The sequence below is a fragment of the Myxocyprinus asiaticus genome, chromosome 38, assembly GCF_019703515.2.
Source record: "Myxocyprinus asiaticus isolate MX2 ecotype Aquarium Trade chromosome 38, UBuf_Myxa_2, whole genome shotgun sequence".
NCBI classification, from domain to species: Eukaryota; Metazoa; Chordata; class Actinopteri; order Cypriniformes; family Catostomidae; genus Myxocyprinus; species Myxocyprinus asiaticus.
This window is the reverse complement of record NC_059381.1, coordinates 30,845,323-30,869,316: the sequence shown is the minus strand read 5'-3', so window position 1 is coordinate 30,869,316 and position 23,994 is coordinate 30,845,323. Positions and strand designations below refer to the sequence as shown.

The following is a 23,994-nucleotide window of genomic DNA, read 5'->3' as shown; positions in this document are numbered from 1 at the left end:
TTCAGAGTGGAGTCCGTCAATACATCGACACTTCCAGATTAGATATTCTGTTAACAGAAGCTACTTATGCCAGCTAAATTCATTGCTGAATCTTTTTATGTATTTTATGGCATGTTTGTATCACTTCTGTGGTTAAAACATGTCATACAGCAGAATGTGCACTTGCAAGGCCATGGCATGGTATAAGCGGTACAAGCTGCCCACAAGCCACCAGTGAACCCCATGATCAGGTTTAGTTTTTCGGTGAGGGTTAGGACTATATTAATGTAATTTTTACTCAAATGTTGCTGAAAATTAGATGCACAGTGCCTTTCACGTCACAGAACAGAACAGAACATAATTTCAAATGATTTTTCAATAGTGGGCCAAATTCTGTTCTATTGCTAAAATCTCTTGCGGGCCACATCAGAGCAGTCAACAGGCTGTGGATGGCCCATTTGAAACAGAGCTAATGTGTGCACAACACTATCGACAGGCACTATTCATTATTAGTGAATTCCCCACTGTGAGTCGTTACATGTGTGTAGGGCAACACGCTTCTCTTTTGTATTGTGCACTACGCTGTGATTGTGTTGATGTATGCTCATAGATCCTGAGTCCACTCTAAACAGATTCACTACATTCTACAGAGCAAAACTGACCCAAAATCAGTCGTCCCCTCCTGTCCCTCCCTGTCAGTCAAGATAAATAGCTCTCCATCCCTGATTGTTAAATTATGTCCTCTATTATTCATCAATCTGTTCTGTGGCTGCATTAAACGAGTGGGTTGGTGTAACAGACAGACAGAGAGAGAGGGGGAGACTCACAGGGGTTAAACGCAGGAGGGAGGTGGCGAGACACACTCACACTGATCCATTAGCTAATGGAAGCCTTAAGCACTGTCACTTAACCCCCTGCATTCCCATCACTGTCACACACACCTCCCAGCCATGTGTGTGTGTTTGTGCGGGAACATGTGTGCACACAGCATACTTGAAGGTAATAAAAAAGAAGATCAAGTGTAGTATTCATCTGCTAGTGCTTAAGAGATCTTTACCTCTTAAAATGATTGTGTTTCTACACAGAAACATACATACTATACACACATCCATTTTCTTTAGAGCAGCAAACACAGCCTCCGGGTGGTCACATCTGCCTGTTTTTATTAGACTATTATTATTTGGCAATTCTATCCTATAATTTATTGCAAAAACTTGATTTCCCAAAAGAGTGAGGAAGCAATGCATTTTTATATCCTTTAACAACTGCGGCGGACGAATTACAAAATATGCATATGTTCGTTAGTCGTGCTTGCTAAGGCAAGCATCACAAGTACTATTGCTCATACTTGGGGTTAGGGGTTTTGGAAAACCTTTAACTCTTAAAATTCAGAATGTAACTTGTGCGGCAATGTTTGTTGATTATTGCTTTTTTATTTCATGGCATGCCAATTAATCAAATTTATCGCAATTAATATTAATGTGTGCTGCATATCAATATTTGCTGAAAAAGGCCTCAAAATAAAAGTAATTATATTTAAATAATAGTAAATAATTAAATAATTGAAAACTTAATATAAGGGCCTATAATAAATAAAACAGTTAAGAAATTCTGATTGAAATGTATTGCATTATTGTGGCAGACAAATAATGCATGGATTAGACAATACAAAAAATGACAATCCATTTTGCAGTTGAGTTAGTCAATCTATGCTGTTTTCAAAGTTCTCACCTGTACACAGTTTTTTGTTTTAGTCATAGTTTTAGTCTTCTGAAAAAAATGTCCTTCAAAATTAGTTCATATTTCATCATGTCATATTAATTAATGTCAGTCTATTTTGCCTTGACTAAAATGGCATATAATATCAGTCAACGAAAATCAAGTTACGCAACGCAAATTACATATATTATGATTAGTGCTTAACTTTGTTCAAGTTCACCTGTTCACTCGCTTCATTGTCTGTGCAGATGTAAGTCAGGGATAATGTACAGTCAGCTGGTTATTATCGCACAATAAACCCCGACAGGATGACCAGGACCCCGACGCTTTGCGAAATTATTTTATTAGCTTACTTGAAGAGATCGCAGTGTGCTACGTGAAGCAGGAGAGATGGCTCGCAGACCCAGAATGGAACCATTGACCAATCAGAATCGAGTATTCCAAGCTGCTGTGTAATAAGTGGTAATATTACATATATGTTGTGGATATAGTAATTAATCGCATGTATAAATAGGATATATTATTAACCAGTTTTAAAGTGGTTTATTTTGCCAGTGTTCAGCACATTCAGCCAAAGACTGTTTAGCAGAGATGGTCACTTTAATGGGAGAACTTGGAATGCCCAACAGTCAACGGATATAGAAAGGAAGTCCCTCCTTACAGGTAAATAAGCCAATTACCTTTTAGATACAGATATCGCCTGTCATGCACATGCACTTTAGATATACAAGCTGGGAAAATTGCAGTTTTCTGTGTAATCTGAGGTAAAGGAGCACAATTTATGATACCAGTGTTGTCAGATTTTACTGCTGATTTGAAATATGTTCTTTGATTGTAATCTTGACCAACCGTTTTTGAGATTTCTGTCTTTCCACATTGAAGTAGATAGGAGCTGCACTTTCATGACTGGAAATAGCTTCTCAGGGGCATTCCAAAGATGGCTGACAGTGGACTGACTTGCTAGAAAGACTTTGGTTCAACTCACGCAGCTCAAGTTTAAAAATCCCCAACATTCAGGGGACCTGGGTAGCTCAGTGAATAAAGACGCTGAATACCACCCCTGGAGTTCGCGAGTTCGAATCCCAGGGCGTGCTCAGTGACTCCTGCCAGGCCTCCTAAGTAACCAAATTGGCCTGGTTGCTAGGGAGGGTAGAGTCACATGGGGTAACCTTTTCGTGGTCACTATAATGTGGTTCGCTTTCGGTGGGGCGCGTGGTGAGTTGTGCGTGGATGTTGCGGTGACACGTGTTATGTCTCGGCGGTAACGCGCTCAACAAGCCACGTGATAAAATGCACGGATTGACGGTCTCAGACACGGAGGCGACTGAGATTCGTTCTCCGCCACCCGGATTGAGGCGAGTCACTACACCACCACAAGGACTTGAGTGCATTGGGAATTGGCATTCCAAATTGGGGAAAAAAAGGGAGAAAAAAAAAAACATTCTGGATTATTGGATTAGATGAATCCATATGTAATATCTTCTTCTATAAACAGATGTTTCTTCTTCTGTTTATATCTTGGACTGTTAAAATCTTGCCGTATTATTTATTCTCGTAATATTTCCATCAACATTATGCTTTAATTAATTTGTTAAATTATCACCATGATGCATCTTTTTCATCTCGTATTTGTTATCGTTGAAAAAAAACTTTTTCAACAAACGTTTTCATCAGTGATTTCATTGACGGGATTAACACTGCTCACAGGACACAGTGTTCTGTCTGTTCAATTGTCGTTTATGTACATGTGTGTCAGACAGACAATTTAAGAGTATCTCACTGGTTTTCAGCTTCAAAAACACAGCATTTTAAGGATGCTGTGTCAAGTTTAAATTAGTTTAAACTTTGAAAATAGCCTGTCTAGATTCCTGCATTCTGTTGTGCTTCATCCAACTGTCAAGAACGTGTCCTGTGACAGGCTTTCATCATGTGGCTGCGCCACTTGTGAGTTTGTTGAGGTGCACTGACTGCACGCTTCTGACATGGCTTGTAAAAACACCAAGTTACATGTACTTCAAGCTTGAATTGCTAATAGCTTACATTTGTACTTTTATAATGGAATTTATGTACAGGTAAGGAGGCATGATGAACTATTGTAATTTTTTTAAATGTTTTTTTTTAATGTAATTAATAAATGAACCCATTAATATGACAGCGCTACTATTTTTATATTTCGACTCTTTTTTATACTTTTATTTTCTACAAGACAAGTCAAAGAGTTCAGAGAAATTCAAAATAGCAGTGAAATGTCCAAAACTATCAGCACAAAGTTTACATGAATAAAAGACTACCAAAGATAATTTGGGGGGTGAAATCCAAATGTCAAACCTGCACTGCCACTGAACTCCTATAGCCTCACTGTACAGTAAGGTCAATGTGAGGTCAGATGATAGACATTTTTCAATCCAGTTAAACCAGTTTAAATATGTACAGTATCTACTTATGACAATAAATGTAAATGATGAATCAATTATGTGCCAAATACACTAATTAAAAAAGACCAATGCCATCATTTATATGTTAAAGAAGCAGTGGGCATATTCTCCATGCCAGATGGATGTTATATATTAATGAACTCGAGTCATTAAAATGGGTCCATATTACTAATAAGGAACTAATTGCATAGAGTAGCCTGAACCCCTGCACTGTAACACTGTAACTCCACTCCATTTCTTTACTCATATGTAATTAAATGCTTATTACATGGTCATAAACACTGTATTATTAGTAGCGCATTTGACATGATTTCCCAAACCAACTTTATACAGCAGCATCATATCAGCATTAAGTCTGATTTGTCTGTTTGGAGTCACAGAGACCTCAGGGCTTTAACTCAAGGGCATTAGCTCAAAAATATAATTAACATTGAAATATCAGGTTGATTTCAGATTGATAAGTTCCTTCAGCTATTTAAATAAATAAAAATACCCCATATAAAACATGAAAAAATGCAATGAATTGTCACATGCTGATGTTCTCTGACTGTTATACACACTGTAGCAGTAGCCTAAAGTTAGTATAAGTTTTTTATTGTATTTTTCTACGATGTGTTTTTGCTGGAGTTAACCTGACCACAAATGGAAACAATGTTTCTTGATTAGATACTAGTCACATTTCTGAAAACTTCATGCCTAATTTAAAAATTATTATAATTATTTTTACATATACTTCAACATAAAGACAGTAAGTAAATATCTGCTAAATATAAAGGTTAAATAACACTGTAAAAAAACAGGTAACCTTAAATATACTGTATACTTCATGTGGTAGCATCTAAATAAACTTCTTATTCAAGTCAAATATGTTATTTAAACTGACTAAATCAACCAGACAAACAAGGTTACACCAGCAAAAGTCATTTTTATGGGTTAGATCAAGTAGAAACAGGTCCAATTTCAGGAAACAATTTCAGTGTACCACTTTTTTCAGTATTTTTTTTTGTTTTCAAGAAAATCTGTGGTCCCCCCCCCCCCCCCCCCCCACACACACACACACACACACAAAACACACAAAGAATGAACAGTCACAGACAAGAGGAAACTTTAATTAAATATTGTGAGTGTCAAAAAGTTATTTTACAGTTCAAAGGTAATTAAAAATCATAATCTTTACAGTAGTTTCTTTTTTTATATTTTTTCACCAGTAAAAACTGCCCACTGAAAGTATGTGATCAACAGGAATAATAGCAGACTTCTTGTCAGTTTGGATGTGTGATTTATTAATCAGTAAATCAATTGAGCACCAAATGACACATTTACAATTTATGCCCATTTTATGAAATCTTAAATAATGGGGAAAGCCATAATTCATAAAATTTAAAATAAATAATCAGCCGATATTGGGGGTTGGGAACCAGAAAAATTAAATACGTAGGGATTTTTTGTGATGTGATACAAAAAAAAGTATGGGATGAAAAATCATTACAAGGTGACATATGAATTATAGAGGAAAAAGTGTCATGGAATGAGATGTAGAAGCTAATAACTGTATAGACTCTTGTGCTGTTACTCTATATAGTTGAACTATTGTTTTTTTTTTTTTTTTTTTACCAAACAAGCCATCTAAGTAAATTAAAAAAAAATAAATAAATAATGTAAGAATGTAGAAATCTGCATTAACACATTTACCTGTTGGTACACTGCCACGAGATTGTGGAAGGATTATGAACTTAGTGATGAGGAAAATATAGGAACAGATATTTGCGTTGTTTTTTTCCCCTCTTAAAAATGGATTCTTGAAGAAAAGATAATAAATTCGCTGTTTATTAAAACAATAAATCTGCCCCTTTCAGAGTTCCAGAGAAGCAAAATTAAAAGACAGGCTATACTTATATTGTTTACCTGGTGAATATATATATATATATATATATATATATATATATATATATATATGTATATATATATATATTCTCAAAGTTCATTGCTTTAAAATATTTACTATTTAAACAAAAAATAATAATAATTGCCATCTGAAAAATAAAATACAAATAACATAAAATAAATGGTATATCGCATAAAAAAAAAAATTTTTTTTAAAAATGTCTTCATGCAAATGGAATACAAAAACATGGTTGCACTTTGACATACAAAAATTGCTATAAAAATGAAGTTCCAAAATCACATTTATGGACACAAATTGGCAGATGACAAAATAACAAACACAGATTATCACCATATTATGAGCGAAAACACACAAACGTGAGGAAAAGAGATATGAAGCATGTACAAATTGAAGCGATACGCGTACATTATTCTTATGGATATCCTACATATATCCCTTTGTGATCATCAAAACTTCAGAGCTAAAGTCAATGAGATCCACTAAGGTTGGCGTAAACATTATATCAGTGACACTAGGTTGTATAAAGCTGCCTTATGACTCCTTTCTGATGTATAAATAGATTTTAAACAATGACTTTGGCAAAATAAAAGACAAATTAAACATATTTATCACTCTGTACACAACACACGCTAGAACCCAAACAAAAGTAATGGCTTCATCTAGATCTTCAATCTTTCATACAAAGCTTTCACAGTGCTAAAAACAAGACTGATCTACATGATTCTGGTGTTAACCAATGAGCAAAACGGCTCCAATGAGCATTAAAATACTTTAATAATCATCTTCCTGCAACGTTTCAGTCATTTCAGTCTTAACATTATCTGTCTACTAGAGGAAGCACTACACATTGCAAAAGAAATTATCGATGTTATCACAGTTTTTCTACAAAACAAACAAATTAAAATGAAAGATATGAAGATTACAACATACGGCATACTGATAAAGATTCTGTCATTTGCGTTTTTTTCTCACAAAAACGAATCCTTCATTAGAAAGTTTGCTATTTGATCCTCTTGGCTCTGTGTATGATGCGTATTTGTCTTTGTGCAGCGTCTATTTTGTGTAACTGTGGGTAAGTGTTTGGTCTATACATTTTGGCATAGTATAATGATTTGATGAAAAAAAACAGGGTAAAGATGAGAATGAAATGTCTAATCTTAACAAATATGAGTGTAACAATCATGTCATGACAATAGCAATGCAAAAGAGAGGAGTTCTTTCATTGGCAATAACACATTTGATGTGGTTTTCAAAGACGGAAAAAGGGCAAAAAGGACACTTTTACCACTTGACATGATCAGTTAAGGACTTAAAAAGGATAGTTCACCCAAAAATGAAAATTATGTCATAAATCACATACGCCTGTGTTGTTCCAATCCCAAAATGTTCTTTCTTTAATTGAATATTTTTGACTAACTGAACAGGATGTTTTAAAAAAAAATTTTTTTTTTTTTTTTAATTATTACTTTTTTTTTCAAAAGCAATTTTTCAAATTCAGTGGGACAAAAATCACTGGTAATCCTTCACTTAGCATAAAAAAAAAAAAAATAAAAAAAATAAAAAAATAAAAAAAATCATAAATAGAAACCACTGTAATATCGTGTCAGGTCATTTGATAAAAGAGTGGTACACACAGAAACACACAAATATGATGGCAAATCAACAACTGTTAAGTTTGTTTTTTTAAATAAATAGACATCTCATGTTTTAGTGTAGGGCGGGTAAGCATTGTCTGTGCTGTTGCCCCTTATCTTAAAAAGTGTCTACAAGGTGAGTACAAATTTCAACATCAAAACAGGGAGGTACAATAGTTCAGTTCAATGTTGTTGTCTTTTTTTTTTTTCATATTGTTCTACCTCTATTATGCTTTTGTTTCAAAGCAAATTGAGTTTAAAAAGGGCCTGAGTTTGTAGTTTATCATCCTTCAGAGCAGGACTGCGGGGTCAGTCCATCGCCGGAGTCTTCTGCACACGCTCAGTGAGACCAGTGGCACGAAACAGCGTGTTTCATCTTTCTCTGTCTCTTTACACACAAACAAACACACACACACACACACACATGCACACACACACAAACACACCCTACATGGGAGGAACAATCATTCCAGGGATCACTGTGAACAAAGAGAGAGATGGGCAGGCTGTGTTAATTCACTCTACTCTGTAAACAGTTCAGTGTGATCTTACTAGTATTTATAGGTATTTCATAGATATCTGTATGTAACATGTGGTTCTAGCACACCTAGATTTCCGTACGTTTGTATAGACACTAAAACGTACAATATCAACATATTGACAACATCTAAAATGTCAAGTCTTTTATGCACGAACAACTGTAGAAATGTTCATATGTTTACGAATCTACTGAGGTTAATAGTGTATTGAATTCATGAAATTCAAAGGTTGATTGTATTACATTTTTAATAAATTGGGTTAATCAAATATGTTAAACGGCATCAATTTTAGAGCAGATAATGCATTTACTTAATTTGACATTATAACATAGCATCTATGGTGTTTCCAGCCTGGTCTCATAATAATTTATGTGACCTTGGCAACATTTTTGGCTGCAGTTTCCCAGTGAAATGTCCAGCGGGGGGCGCCGAAAGTGAGTGAAATGATGTTGGAATCAGACGAGGATTTTAAGGTGAATGTTAGATGGCGGTTTAAATGAGTAAAATGTACCTCCTTAACCTAAAACTTTAACCTAAACCTAACCAATAGTGCTCTGAAATTAAATGAGAGGTGAACAAAACAGACATTGCTACCCTTAACCAATGCCTAAACCTAAACAATAGTGTCCAAAAACAAAATGAGAAATGAAAAGGAAATTTTAGACATATAAGAGGTAACTGTACTCTAAAAACATCCTGTCAATTTCAGAATTCAAAACTTCCTCCCCAGTCTAAAAAGAGCATTTATAGTTACCACCCCGCTGAAACGTCTCGTTTTGAAATTTGTGTTTATGACGTCACAACACATTGCTTATTTGCATGGACACGGCCCACAACATGCTTCATCGTCGTGGGTGTACGGTTAAGGATAGATCGGCTCAAGTCACTGCTGCGAGGTGAGATGTTTCTTTTATTAAAATATGCGGCAGTGCCAAATGTATTGCACCCTGTAGTTATGCTGATAAGTAAACCATTTATTTCTCATCTTTCATTTATCAGTGTGTTTGTAATAAACAGTAAGCCACCATCTATCGCTAAGTAGAGGTCTGTAACCCAAACTGGGCCTAACGGGACCATCCGTTTCGGGTTGGGTTCGGGTCAGTTTTTCAAGTAGGACTTCGGATTGGGGTGTTTAATTAATGAAAAAATAAACAGGCCTAACGAACGTGTTCTGCGCTCTCACTCACAGCACGCCTGAACGGATGAGTTAGGGGCCGTTCACATCAAACGCGTTTTTGCATGCATCTGCTCTATTCATCAACTCATCATTGATTTCCTATGTAAACACAAGCTGGACAAATCTCTTTGACTGTTGCATTGCGTCTAGCTGTTTCTTCAGCATCTCGCGCAGGACCGGCACATTTTTAGACACCATGCCAAGTTAAAAAGAACTTCAAGTCTCAAAAATGCACGTCGAGGCACCTGCACTCTGTTTCATTTGTTGTGCTGCGTCTAGATTGTTTTTAGCGCAGGTGTCACAAAGATTCTGATTCTGAACAAGTCCAGGCTGCAAAGAGGTGAATGTTACATTGTTTAACATTATTCCAGATTGTTCTGCAACAAGCAAAGTTTCAGCGCTTGATAAGCGGTAAGACAATTTCCCTCCTTTCTGCTCTAATGTATTGAGAATGTTGCCTATGATGCTTCCATAAAATACAGCCTATTGCAACAGTACTTGCTAGAAGAAGGAATGATAAAGACTATGATCGATTTTGGGTTTGGGCTTGAAATCACTGCTGCTTATCAAATCAATACATAAATGGATAAAGAATATTTGTTTGAGTTGAATAATTGTATTATGTGTGAAGAAAGCAGAGTGAAATTTTATATATTACGGTGTAATAGCGTTTACTTTCAAGTTACAAAGGAGAAGCCGTCTAAAACCAAGCATTTCTGACAGAGGGTCAGAATGAGGATGGAAAATGATCGTGTTTTACAAATATATGATTTTTCTTTTTTTTTTTTTTTGTGCAAAACACTTTTATAACATTATAAGCTCACTTCAAGGAACATAATAAAAACAATTAAAAAACATCTGACCCCTTTAAGCAACCACGTCATCTTGTGTTGCTTCAATGACACTCTCGTCTCATGTGTCAGCTTGCGTGCTTGACTGGTCTTGAACCATGATCTTCTGAGTCCAAAATCCAACACTCTATGATGTGAGCAATAGCTAATCACATTGGACTGTGTATAAATGTATTGTGTGTAATAATGTATTGTTTTTCAAATGATGTGTTTGAGTAAAAGTGTTCCAATATCATAACATAGCAGTGTGTGAGTAATAGTGTGAAAAATAAGTGTTTATAAAGTCATAATCAGCTGTTGTAGCCATGATTTGTGTGAAAGTGAATAAAATACACAGTTGTTGTAGCGCCTCTAGTGTTAATTTCACCAGGAAACTGTGGATAAACGTGGAACGCAGCACGTAAATGTTAGTTTGCAAAAAGATAGTTTTAGTAGCGTTTATTTATGACACTAGATCCGGTGTTTCATACTTGTTTAGGTTTGATGATAATTAAATTCAGCCATACAAAGAGTGCAAATTACTTTACTCGTATAAGTCCCCTTTCAATTTCATTTATAAATAAATTTGACATTTAAAGAAAATAAAGTTTCAATAATAAATGAGAGTCCTGCTTTGGGATTGTGTATGTTTAACCCAGTCTCATGACAAATCATAATAATGGTACAATATGGCGAAATCGTTAGAAATCATACAAGTATGCTTATACAAAAATGTATGACTTTTACTGTCATAGAGAAAAATAAATGTACCATCGAATATTATTAAGAGTTTTCCTAAGTTTGACCCCTAACCCAAACCTAAACCTAATTACCATCATTTTAATAGAAAAATATATTTTGTGTACCACGGAAGAAATAAAACACTGGGGTTTGGAAAAAGACAAGGGAAGCGTATTAAAGGTTATTGACATTCATTACTAATTTGTATTGTATGAATCAACTGGAATGAGTAACCAAATGTTATTCACAGATGTTTCCTTTCTTAAAAAAGGGTTGGATAGGAGGCTAGCTCAGATTTGATGCCTGTATTGTAACGATTTGAAATTCTGTTTGTTGATTGGTTGGTTTCTATGGGAATAAAAATTTTACCTTTTTGCATGAGACAAGTTGTATAATATCTAACGATTTCACCATGTTGTCTGAATTATTACGAGTTGTCATGAGACTATGTTGTGTAAGTTTCACTTTCTATTTAAATGTAAAAAAAAATGACGTATAAACATTACATATTAATACCTGTGAATACTGATGACATCATTATTGAAATAAATGAGACTGAACATTGTTTCATATTTTCTGCACATAATAATTCTTTAAACACGGCAATATGTTCTCACATCTGCGTAAAAAATGTGACCCTTTTGGATAATTCCTAATATATTTTCAGTGTCAGTGCAATATTGGCACAAATGAGACACTTGAAATGCTTGATTAAGACTGTCTCAACCGACTCCTAATTGTTTGCAAGCAGTTTGTTTAATTGTTCTGGGCTCGTAGGGCAATGCGGGCGGGATGCTTGTCAAAATGCAATGCAATACACTGCTAAAGCGTGCTGATGCTCGCAGGAAGGACAGTTTTAAGCAACATTTATGTTGAGTGATCTTAGTGTGTATTGCACGTAACATAATTTGTAAATGACTGGCATTGTTTAACATGTAATGGCAGAGTGATGAGAGATTAGGCATGTCTACATGTACACAGCAATACCATTCTCTTCCCAAACATGCTTTTTAAAAATGCACAGGTTAATAACATATGTTGAAACTTGAATATTGAAACAAATAGTTCCAGTCCTAGATGCTGATTGGTCAATACAGCATTCCAGCCATGCTAAAATACACAATTTTTCATTTAAACAACATTTTACCAAGCAAATTCAGTTGGAACTATCAGTTTAAGCAATAAGTCACAGCTGAAGGGATTGCTGCATGTTGTGCCAAAAAACAGCCTGTAGCCAGTCTTGTAATATGATATATGGAATTTATAGGAAACATTGGATATTAAAGAATAAACATGTTTGTTTTTATCATTATATATCACTTTTACTTGTTAAAATAGATGGTTGGATGGATAGATGGATGGATGGATACAGAAACAGTGAATATGGAAGAGTATGGATGAGTAACATACTTCAGGAGAAGGCCAGGCCCTGGAGCGCGCTGGCTGTGGAGTACTTGTTAGAGTCGACAAAAGACTGATCTAAAGGCAGTAGGGAGAAGAAGAGGGGAAGGAACAGAAAGAGAGAGAGACTGTCAGGGTTAATATCAGACTGAATGATGGGTGAGTATAATATGTCAAAGGGAAGGTTAGACATTCATTCTGCTAGTTTACTACATCAAGGTTCCTCAATGGACTTTAGTGGTGTTATTGTTATACGCAGAACCAAAAAGAGTGTCTTTATTGCATTGATGTATTGTTGTAAAATGTATGCAGTGTTTTTGGTCAACATCATTTTCAATGCAGTAGTTTTAAATATTTCAAAACTTCACAAAATAATTCTAAGCTTTATGACATAATTAAAGTTATTAAAATAATGTGTTACCTTGGAGACCATTTCCATTGGTGCTGGTGCATGTGGGAGGAGGTGAGGACTGGGGTCGAACGACAGGAGCAAAGGCACTCTTCTGCTTCACAGCTGAAACCATGTTTGCTGGAGAGAAGGAGAAGATCCCAGAGGAGCTGCTGCAGTTTGAGGGCAGGCTGGTTGAGGAGGCCATGGTGGGGCTGGAGGGAACAACTGCAGGAAGTTGACAAATATATTTTGAATATAGCGGAAAGACAAAAGGAATGAAAAGTTTTGTGGTAAAATGATTAGTTTCAATTAAACTGAACCACTTCAGACAAAACAATTTGAAAGAATTGCTTAAACATTCCTCAGAGATCAGTTTTTATTTATTTACCGCGAAGCATGTAATTTTTTCAATAATAATAATAAAAAAAAAAAAATCCCAATTTAATTTGCAGAGAAAACTACTGTAGAAGTAACCCATTCACCATATCTGACTTCCTGAAGAGTGTAAACACTGTGGCTCTGTGGCACTGTGAGCAACATGTCAACTTTTGGCTCAAACAATGGTGAGAGTTCAGGGGAGGGACTATGTGTTTGTCTGACCAATGGAAGATGTAAGGAGTCTTTGTAAAAAATCTTTGATATTTGAGCCTGATCTCAGAGAAAAAAAAAAAAAAAAACTTGACTGTGGTGAAATTTTTGCAAAATGATATTATGTGGCTCCTTATATATATCACAACAGTTTCAAGTCAAGTGAATTGTCCACTCTGTGGAGCTCAATTTAACAAAACCTATCTACCTCCCTACCCTAAACCTTAAACCTAAAGCTCACCAATAGTGTCATAAAAATACATAAGAAAAAAACGCAATTGCTGAAGCAACCACATCATTTTGTGGTGTTTCTATGAAGCTTTCAGCTCATGTGTGAATTTACGTGCTTTCAGTTGAGTTACCATGCAATTTGACCACACTCAAACAAGCTTTTAAATACTTATGTTAATCCCTAATCTAACCCTTACCTTAATGCTTATGTACTAACCTAACCTACCTAACCCTAACCTGAAACCTGTAATGTAATGCTAATGCTAAAATATATCGCCTAACAAGTCATTCACTGTAGTAAAATTATTTTGATGTCTTAAGATAGCATTCTGTGTCGTTTTGCTTGTGATATGTTTGAAAGGGAATACAAATAATTTCATTAGGATACTGCCACGATATATACAATGAGCCATATAAAAACCATTTTGCCAAAATGTATGTATAGTAATGTGTTTCTATGAGACAAAAATTACCAACCTAGTCTCATAGAATGAACGTTACTATAACAACATTTTTGCAAACTGAGGTTTACGTGCAACTTTCTATGTTTTCTATGTATGTGAAATTAACCCTAGAGGTGCTACAAAAACTGTGCGTTTTATTCACTTTCACACAAATCACGGGTACTATGGCTGTTTATGACATTATTAACATGTATTTTGCTCTTTATTACTCACACCCTGCTATGTTATTATATAAAACACATTTACGCTAAAAAATCCTTTGAAAACTGATACGTTAACGCATGTATTACAGACCCACCGACATTTACACATTTATTCCAATGTGATTAACTTCCACGGTAGCTCATCTGATAGAGTGTTGAACTTTGGACTCGAAGACCGAGCCTTGAGCCCAGCCAAGGACGCTCGGAGTGAAAGTGAAGCAAAAGTACCTTAGAAACAACATGGAATGATGCTTTTAAAACACAACCGGTTATGTTTAGGCATTGGTTAAGGGTAAGGATGTCTGTTTTGTTTACCTCTCATTTATCTTTTTGAACAGTATCGGTTATGTTTAGGCATTGGTTAAGGGTAAGGATGTCTGTTTTGTTTACCTCTCATTTATCTTTTTGAACAGTATCGGTTAGGTTTAGGTGTTGGTTTAGGGTAAGTGTGTCTGTTTTGTTCACCTCTCATTTATCTTTTTGAACAGTATCGGTTATGTTTAGGCATTGGTTTAGGGTAAGGATGTCTGTTTTGTTCACCTCTCATTTATCTTTTTGAACAGTATCGGTTATGTTTAAGCATTGGTTTAGGGTAAGGATTTCTGTTTTGTTTACCTCTCATTTATCTTTTTGAACAGTATCGGTTAGGTTTAGGCATTGGTTTAGGGTAAGGATTTCTGGTTTGTTCACCTTTCATTTATCATTATGCACACTATTGGTTAGGTTTAGGTTAAAATCCTATGTTAGGGAGGTACGTTTTATTCATTAAAACCTCCATCTAATATTCGCCTTAAAAAACTCTTCTGATTATAGCATCACTTCACTCGCTTTTGGGACCCTCCCCCCCACTGGACATTTTACTGGGAAGCTGCAGTCAAATGTGTAATAAAGCACATAATTTTGTTTTTCAAAAATGTTGCCATTGTCAGGTAAATTCCATGAGAGGAGGTTGAAAATTACACACTTTAATTTTAACATTTAGCACCCGCACCTGAGCTAATTTTATAATCATCTATTTGGGTAGATTTTAGTTTTATAATCATCATGTATGAATTCAAATGGTTGAATTTATTGTGGTTGCCACACTGAAGTAGTTTAGCATATCAGCCAGCCGAAACCTTGAAACAATGGCACATTGTTATCAAGCCCTTACTACTCAATTATTGAAAACTGGGAGCTTAACAGGGGTCTCTGGCATTGATTGAATGTATCTAATGGACACAGCAAGGTTTTTAAAATACTCATTAACATAGTAGTATGTTAGAAGTGCAATTGAATTGTTACCCCTTCAGTTACTGTATTGATTTAATTAACCGTCTTTAATTTGGAGACCAAAATGGACTTTAATTTTAATAGTAGCAGTCAAACACAACAACTTTCCCTTTTGTCTCTGGGAAAGGAATGAGAGCTCTTAAAAGTGAGTCAACGGAGGATAAAGTGGGCAGGGTTGCATTGCTGAATTCCTTTCCTTTGTGTGGGGTGTTTCTGTCTTAAAGTTTTGCATGACACTTGTCTCGCCTTTTTGAAGATTTAGCGTCAGATTATTCCACAAACACACCCCCCTCACAGCTTTAGTCATAATAAAGCCAAACAAACACATCGCTCTCTGACTGTTTTCAATTATTTTGTCTCTTTCTCACTTTCTCTCTGTCTAGTTAATTGGAAAGAGCAAGCAATTAAGAATTAGCACAATAAATAACAGCTTGAGTGAGGTGGCACTGTCAGACGAGTAAATGAAAGAGAGTGCAGGCAGTTGAGGAGGAAAGAACTTTTTAAGAGCTGTTGAAAACAGACTGCAGAGAGGGAATTGCGGGAAATCCCAGTTGGGAATTCGATCAGACCTAAAGGCCCACACTGTCAGACATCCTGCAATGACTTTGCATCAAACACAGAAGTTTGCATGGAAAGAAGAGCTTGTTGCAACATGTGAATTAAAGTAAGCTATCCTGCAGTCAAATTCTAAGATTCAAAAAGTTATTTTGGGAAAATATTAAGAATTATACATAGATCCAATTATAGGCAGAAATGCCTGATTTGGTAATACTGCATAAACTAAATTTTTTACTTTTTTTTTCTTAAGAAAATGTGAATGGTGCAGTCCCTTGCAAAAGGGAATAATGCTACTGTAGGGTGTTGTGGTTGTTTGCTAGAGCATTGCTATGCAGTTGCTAAGGAGTTCTAAATGTTTTTTACTGTGTTGCTATGCAGTTGCTAGGGTGTTCTGGGTGTTTTCCAGGTGATTGCTTACTGGTCAAATCGAAAAGAGTGAATTCTCAAGTATCTAATATTATATAATATTCACTGTGATAAAATTAGAAATGCCTGAATTAGTAATACCGCATAAACAACTGATGGGAGAATTCACCAAGAATGAATTGCGCCCGGAAAGAGCACTGGTTATTTGCACACGCTGTCTGTGCTGGTTTAGCACTCAATTCACTAAAATAATTATGCAGAACAGGCAATTGTGCAAACATGCCCACAAAATCGCTGCTGAACACAATTGCACATGCAGTTCCGATCTTGCTGGCCAATGTGGAATGCAATATAGCGGAGGATGCAGCAGATCACCATGATCTGACACACTCTACCGGGACTGTACAGCATTAATCACCACTGTGATCCAAACACCTGAATCATCTCTGTAACATGCCGAAAGTGAGCTTGACTACACAGCAAGCCCCCCCCGGATCCAGGCCAAACCATGAATTGCAGTTACATTCTCCCTTCCCTCTCTGGCCACAAGGGGGCCCCCAACAATCTGTCTAATTGAGCCATAACAGCTGCCTGAGTCTTATTTGCAGTTTTTAGTATACTTAAAAAAAAAACATTTTAAAATGAAAAAAACAAAAAACAAACAACAACAACCTTGTTTTGCGGTGCCCCCTGGTGGCTCAGGGGCCCTAAGTGGCCGCTTATACTGCTTATAGCTAGAAACTAAATGCTCCTTTCCATCATTTGATCATTGATATTTAATGAATAACTGCTGATACATCAATAGAAAATTTACACAAATACCTCTTTTAAATAGAGTAGTTTATTGCAGTTCCTTGCAAAAGGAAACAATGCTATTGTAGGTATTTGTGAGTGTTTGCTAGAGTGTTGCATTGCAGTTGCTAAGGAGTTTGAAGTGGTTTTAGCATGTTGCAATTGCTAGAGTGTTCTGAGTTGGTTTCTTGGTGGTTAAATAGGGTGTTTTGGATGGTTGTTAGGTGGTTGCTTACTAGTCCAAAGAGCTCACCCACAAGTATCTGGTAATATTCACTATGATATAAATATGATTTTTTTCATTCATCTTATCATTTTACAGGATGAAAATGGCATAGCTCTCCTCAATAGATAACAGTGTAAGTTATGTGCCAAAGTTTAATACTTAAGGTAAGTTTTTTCATATCTGGAACCCAAGTAGATACTCACTGGCATAGGGTGAATTGGCGGCAGAGCCGTTCAGGAAACTCGGGGAGCCGGTCAGGTTTGTCATGGTGCTGTTTCCGTAGCCATTCATACTGGTGGAGACTGTACTGTAACTGCTCTGCTGAGGTGTGGAGCTCGGCACATAACCATGCGGAGATACACTACTCGTGTTACGACTGAAACCTGCAGCCAGACAACAGACAACTTAGTCAACCCTACAGTACAAGTACTGTGGCAGTACCATCAAATACAAAAAAGTGCAGAATAGTACTATGGTATTACTATCACTTTTTGGACATGTACATTACTATAAAACGACCATGCTTTGGAGTACCACGGAGAATCATGAAACTACCATGGTACAGTTTCAGCACCATTGTATATATAAATGTATTATAGTATAACATCTGATACCATAACTCTACCATGGTAGTACTACAGTATTATTTTGTAAGGGATGGTACAGTGATGGTGTCAGATAGTAATACCGAGATACTTAGAAAAATACCAAGGCACTAAATGATTACAATGATATTTACAAAGTACTCCGAGGTACTACCATGGTATGTCCAAAAAACAATACTTTTGCAATGGAAAATGTCCAAAAGACCATTTTAGAGAATGCAAAATGTTAAAAGTAGTGACTTCCAAAATGGGACAATGCAGAAGGTTAGAATGTACTGTAAGTGTTGAAAACATATTTGTCACATGTTAGTCTTGGATTAGTTTCTTAAATTCTCAAGAATCACTTCATTATAGTCCCAGTTTAGATTAACTTTATCCAACAAATGTTTTCCGCTTTAGATTGCTTTTGTGCAAGTGTGCGTGAAGGAGAGCGAGAGATAAAGAAAGAGGGAGATGGAGAGAATATCTTACCCTGGCTTCCACCCTGAGACGAGTCTGAGACGTTAACAGCTAGCTGTCCAGTGAAGGAGTTTACACCCATCATGCTTGCATGCACAGAGCTGTTGGTCAGGCCTGTCAGCTGGTTGTGGTTTCGTGGCACATTGTAAAGGGCCTCAGCGATGTCTGCTGCTCGCTTAAGAATGATTTCCTAAAGAAAAATTAGCCATCATCTCACAATTTAACACTTTGTAAGAATATACTCTACAGTGGGGGCCAAAAGTTAATCTGAGTATGTTCCTCACCTGGTTGTTATGGGGCATTCCATAAAGTGCTTCAACCAGATCTGCGGCTCTCTTTAAAATCACTTCCTGTGTTGACAATAAAACAGAGAAAAGAAAAAGATTTAAAACCAGTTCCATTCTCAGTCCATTCTTTATAGATGCACTGTACAATCCATAATACATTCTTTTTAACATTTAGCTTAGAGGCTGTTTTTTTTCCAGCTGTAACTATACAATGTAATGTTCTTCCTTCCACATACAAAAAAGAGTTGAAGTTATGTTTAATAACATCACAGCCAAGTGGAAGACATGGAGCTGATGTTTGCTCAATTGTTCAGTGTCTGTCAAGATGAGAAAGTGCAGTATTTCAGCAAACATCTGCTTTGCATTGAGAAAGGACAATGCAATCTATGTTTGCAATGAAGGTCACTCGGTTTGCAGTGCTGGGCAATAACTCAGCAGAAAGCCAGCGCTCGTAAGAGCTGTTGTGATGACGGTACATCAGAAATGGAATCGATGCATTCCCGCTAATGAGAAGTAATTACTTTACCATACGCTTTTCAGCACAGTGACATAATGGGGAAGAAGAACGGCGGGTGTCATGATTGTTTAAGTGCAATGGCTGGAAAACATTACCAGCTTTTGTGTTGTTTAATAATGTGATTATGTGGCTTATGCAATATCACCACAACTAACAATGAGATCTGTTAGCATGGGAGAAGAGCTGACTTGATTAACTCGACCTGAGACAGTTCATATGCTAAATGCTGTATTCCAAACAATTGTTCATAGCGGTTAGTGCAGTAACATGAAACACACAACATACAGGTTGGTCATTAAACTTCAAAAGCAATCAAAGGCAAATTAGCGAAGCAATATGAATATGGAGAAACAACATGAATTTTACTTTGTACTTTTACAACTGTCATCACATTATTTTTGCATGGTTTTGGAACATTTCGCAAGATTCTCACAATGTGATTACATGATTTCACATGTGGAAATTATAAATCTAAAATGCTTTTCATGTGATCACTTGAAATCACACTGGGCCTCATTTATGAAAGACAAGCAGGTCAAATTTCGGTGCAAATTGCATTGATGTCAATATAAATAAATTGTTCAACTGTTCTTATGCAAACTGACACATTTATATGAATGTAAATAATTTGTAAAACCATTCTTAAAAACTGTCGCATGCATATTAATGTAAATTGTTCCTACAATCATTCTTGCGTAAATTGTCGCATTCATATCATTGTGAATCATTCATAAAACCATCCATCCTTTTAATTATCGCTTTGGAAGGTGAACTGATCGTAAAACCATTATTAAATACATTGTTACATTCATATGAATGCAAATTCTTATGTAAATTTTTGCATATAAATGAATGTAAACTGTATCTAAAACCATTCTTTTGTAAATTGTCACAGTCATAACATTGTAAATCATTCGTAAAACCATTTTTACCTAAATTATTGTTTTTATAAGAAAGTGAATTGTTCATAAATCTATTCTTAAGTACACTGTTGCATTCTTATGAATGTAAATAGTTCGTAAAACCATTATTACGTTAATTTTTGCATACAAATTAATGTAAATCTTTTGGAAAATCATTCTTACATTATCTCTTTCATCAGAAGGGGAATTGTTCATGAAACCATTCTTATATACATTGTTGCATTTATATAAATGTAAATAGTTCGTAAAACCATTCTTACATAAATTGTCCCATGCAAATTAATTTAAACTATATAACTGATGTTAATCATTCATAAAACCATTTTTTATGTCAATTATCGCTTTCATAAGAAGGTGAATTGTACATAAAACTATTCTTAAGTATACTGTTGCATTCTTATGAATGTAAATAGTTCGTAAAACCATTCTTACGTAAATTGTTGCATACAAATGAATGTAAATTATATCACCGGTGTAAATCATTCGTAAAACAATTTTTACGTAAATTACCACTTTCATAAGAAGGTAAATTGTTTGAATAACTATTTTTACATACACTGTTGCATTCTTCTGAATGTAAACAGTTCGTAAAACCATTATTATGTAAATTGTGTATTCAAATGAATGTAAATAATTTGTAAAACCATTCTTAGATTATCTCTTTCATAAGAAGAGGAATTGTTTGTAAAAGCATTCTTATATACATTGTTGCATTCATATCAATGTAAATAGTTCGTAAAACCATTCTTGCGTAAACTGTCGCATGCAAATTAATGTAAATTATATCACCAAAGTAAATCATTCATAAAACCAATTTTACGTAAACTATCGCTTCCATAGGAAGGTGAATTGTTCATGAAGCTATTCTTACGTACACTATTACATTCTTCTAAAAGGAAATAGAAACGTAAAACCGTTCTAACTCAAATTGTTGCATGCAAATTAATGTAGGTTGTATTTAATACCATTCTTGCTTAAACTGTCACATTCATATCATTGTAAATAATTCCAAAAGAAATTATGGTAACACTTTCTATAAAGCCTATATTTATAATGCATTGTAAAGGCATTATGCATGCATTATACTCAGGGTTGAGAGGGTTACTTTTGATTACAGATACCACTGTAATATGACTGATTACAGGTAACCACTACAGATTACCGAATACATGCTGTAAAATGTAATTTGTAACATATTTTGTTAGATTATTCAAGGTCAGTAACGTATTCTAAATACTTTGGATTACTTCTTCAGCACTGGTAGATTTTTTCTCTTGTTTTGACTATAAAAACTCTGCCAGTACAGTGAGACAAAATACACATGTTAAAAATACATTCTCTGAAAAACCTAAATATCTTATGCAGTGTTGTTTCTAAAACAAGAAGAATCTAATTGATCTTGTTTTAAGTATTTTTAGATATTTTTACAGGAAAACAATATAAAAAATATTATCAAGAATATGATTTTTGCCCTAATATCAAAGGTCTTACTAGAAAAAAGAAATTATGATCCAACATGAATTTTCTTGGTAAAAAAATATGATTGTGCCTGGTAACATGTGCATGTAAAATGTCTAGAAATAGCATTTAAGCTTAGCGTAAAGCTGACAATTTACACAAGGTTTATTTCTATTTCCTCTGCTCCAAACTTACTTCAAACGTGCTTCTCTGTCTGCTCGTATGAATGTGACACATCATAAGAAAGTGTTTCACCGCTGTTCAAATGCACTTTGGATCGCATCATTTATATGTATAAATGTTTTCCATCTGAAAGGACTAAATATTAAATGAAACAAATGACAATAAAATGCAAAGTAATCTCTTCAGTAATCAAAATACTTTTTGAATGTAACTGTATTCTAATTACCAATTATTTAAATTGTAACTGTAGTGGAATACAGTTACTTATATTTTGTATTTTAAATACGTAATCCTGTTACTTGTATTTCGTTACTCCCCAAACCTGATTATGCTGCATCCATAATGTCTTATAATACACCTTATAATAAGTTATAACTTCTTATAAATAAGTATAACTACAGTTATAATACATTATAAGACTTCCCCTATTCATTGTTATAATTGTAATGCATTATATTAAACTTGTAATGCATTATAAGAGTATAATACATTATAACACAAGCAACATCCAAATTTAACGCAGCAGAAGCTAATAAAGTGAATCATATAAGTGCTGTATAGTGTAAACAGTCAAAAGACTTTATGACGTGATCATATTATAAATGGTCTTTGCCTGCTTTAAGTAGTTACAAAAGCAATATCTTCTTATTAACTGCAATAACATAAACTTGTAACATACATTACAAGTTAAACTTATACAAAGGAAGTTATTTATAAAATAATTCTCCAAATAAGATTCACAAATCGAATTGAATAGTCCAGTATAGCACCCCCAGATAATCACCGATCCACCAAATTTCACAGTGGGTGCGAGACACTGTGGCTTGAAGGCCTCCCCAGGTCTCCTTCTACCCATTAGATGACAAGGTGGAGGATCGGTGATGATCTGGGGGTGCTTCAGCAAGGCTGGAATCGGGCAGTTTCGTCTTTGTGAAGGACACGTGAATCAAGCCACGTACAAGGTTATCCTGGAAGAAAACTGGCTTCCTTCTGTTCTGACAATGTTCCTCAACTCTGAGGATTGGTTTTTCCAGCAGGACAATGCTCCATGCCACACGGCCAGTTCAATCAAAGTGTGGATGGAGGACCACTAGATCAAGACCCTGTCATGGCCAGCCCAATCTCCAGACCTGAACCCCATTGAAAACCTCTGGAATGTGATCAAGAGGAAGATGGATGGCCACAAGCCATCAAACAAAGCTGAGCTGCTTGAATTTTTGTGCCAGGAGTGGCATAAAGTCACCCAACAGCAATGTGAAAGACTGGTAGGGACCATGCCAAGACACATGAAAGCTGTGATTGGAAATCAGGGTTATTCCACCAAATACTGATTTCTGAACTCTACCTAAGTTAAAACATTAGTATTGTGTTGTTTAAAAATGAATATGAAATTGTTTTCTTTGCATCATTCGAGGTCTGAAAACACTGCATCTTTTTTTGTTATTTTGACCAGTTGTCATTTTCTGCAAATAAATGCTCTAAATGACAATATTTTTATTTGGAATTTGGGAGAAATGTTGTCAGTACTTCATAGAATAAGAAAATGTAAATTTTACTCAAATATATACCTATAAATAGTAAATCTAGAGAAACTGATAATTTAGCAGTGGTCTCTTAATTTTTTCAAGAGCTGTATGCGAGCGGGAGGTCTTTGAGAGAAGTTAATGCAGAAGGGCACAGCTCCAGCTAACAGAGTGACAGGCAAAAAATTGCTCCCCTCCTCTGCATGCAACCTTTACCAGGATCTTACCCCTTAGCATGTGTGAGCGCTGTGTTGAAAAATATTGCCTCTCAATCAGCCCTGGGGTGTGTTGCCCCACACACATACACACAGAAACGCACAAACAAAATTTGATGGGGGGTCAGGCAAGCAACGAGGAGTTTTAGTGCGCTGTCCAAGGTGCTAAATTCACTCAATTATGGCCATGCTGGCACTGTGTTAACCTCTCATTATCATCATAGGGAGCTGTTAGAGCGATACATCCTGCAGTGAGAGCAAGGAGGCGGAGGAGAGTCCCACTGCAGCCCAGTGAGGGGGAGCATGAATGGGATATGGGCGAACGAAAGGCTCCGAATGAACACGGGTCAGCCTGGAGGCAGTGAATTCCCA

The 23,994-nt window shown here is 35.6% G+C and overlaps 1 protein-coding gene across 4 annotated transcripts in view; it reads right to left on the bottom strand.

Annotated features, from left to right (window-relative positions):
* Nucleotides 1–5,221: 5,221 nt before the first annotated feature.
* ebf1b (EBF transcription factor 1b) overlaps nt 5,222–23,994 on the bottom strand; it is a 177,768-nt gene continuing 158,995 nt past the window's right edge. For 2 of the 4 annotated variants that reach the window (XM_051677466.1, XM_051677467.1), the window contains exons 12-17: nt 18,801–18,866; nt 18,529–18,706; nt 17,656–17,835; nt 12,783–12,977; nt 12,371–12,439; nt 5,222–8,152 (exon numbers count right to left, since the gene is read on the bottom strand). In XM_051677466.1, the coding sequence (XP_051533426.1) occupies nt 12,372–12,439; nt 12,783–12,977; nt 17,656–17,835; nt 18,529–18,706; nt 18,801–18,866 (687 nt within the window). In that variant the 3' untranslated portion in view covers nt 5,222–8,152; nt 12,371. The remainder of the gene's footprint in view (nt 8,153–12,370; nt 12,440–12,782; nt 12,978–17,655; nt 17,836–18,528; nt 18,707–18,800; nt 18,867–23,994) is intronic. The other 2 variants (XM_051677468.1, XM_051677469.1) reach the window with 1 other exon arrangement.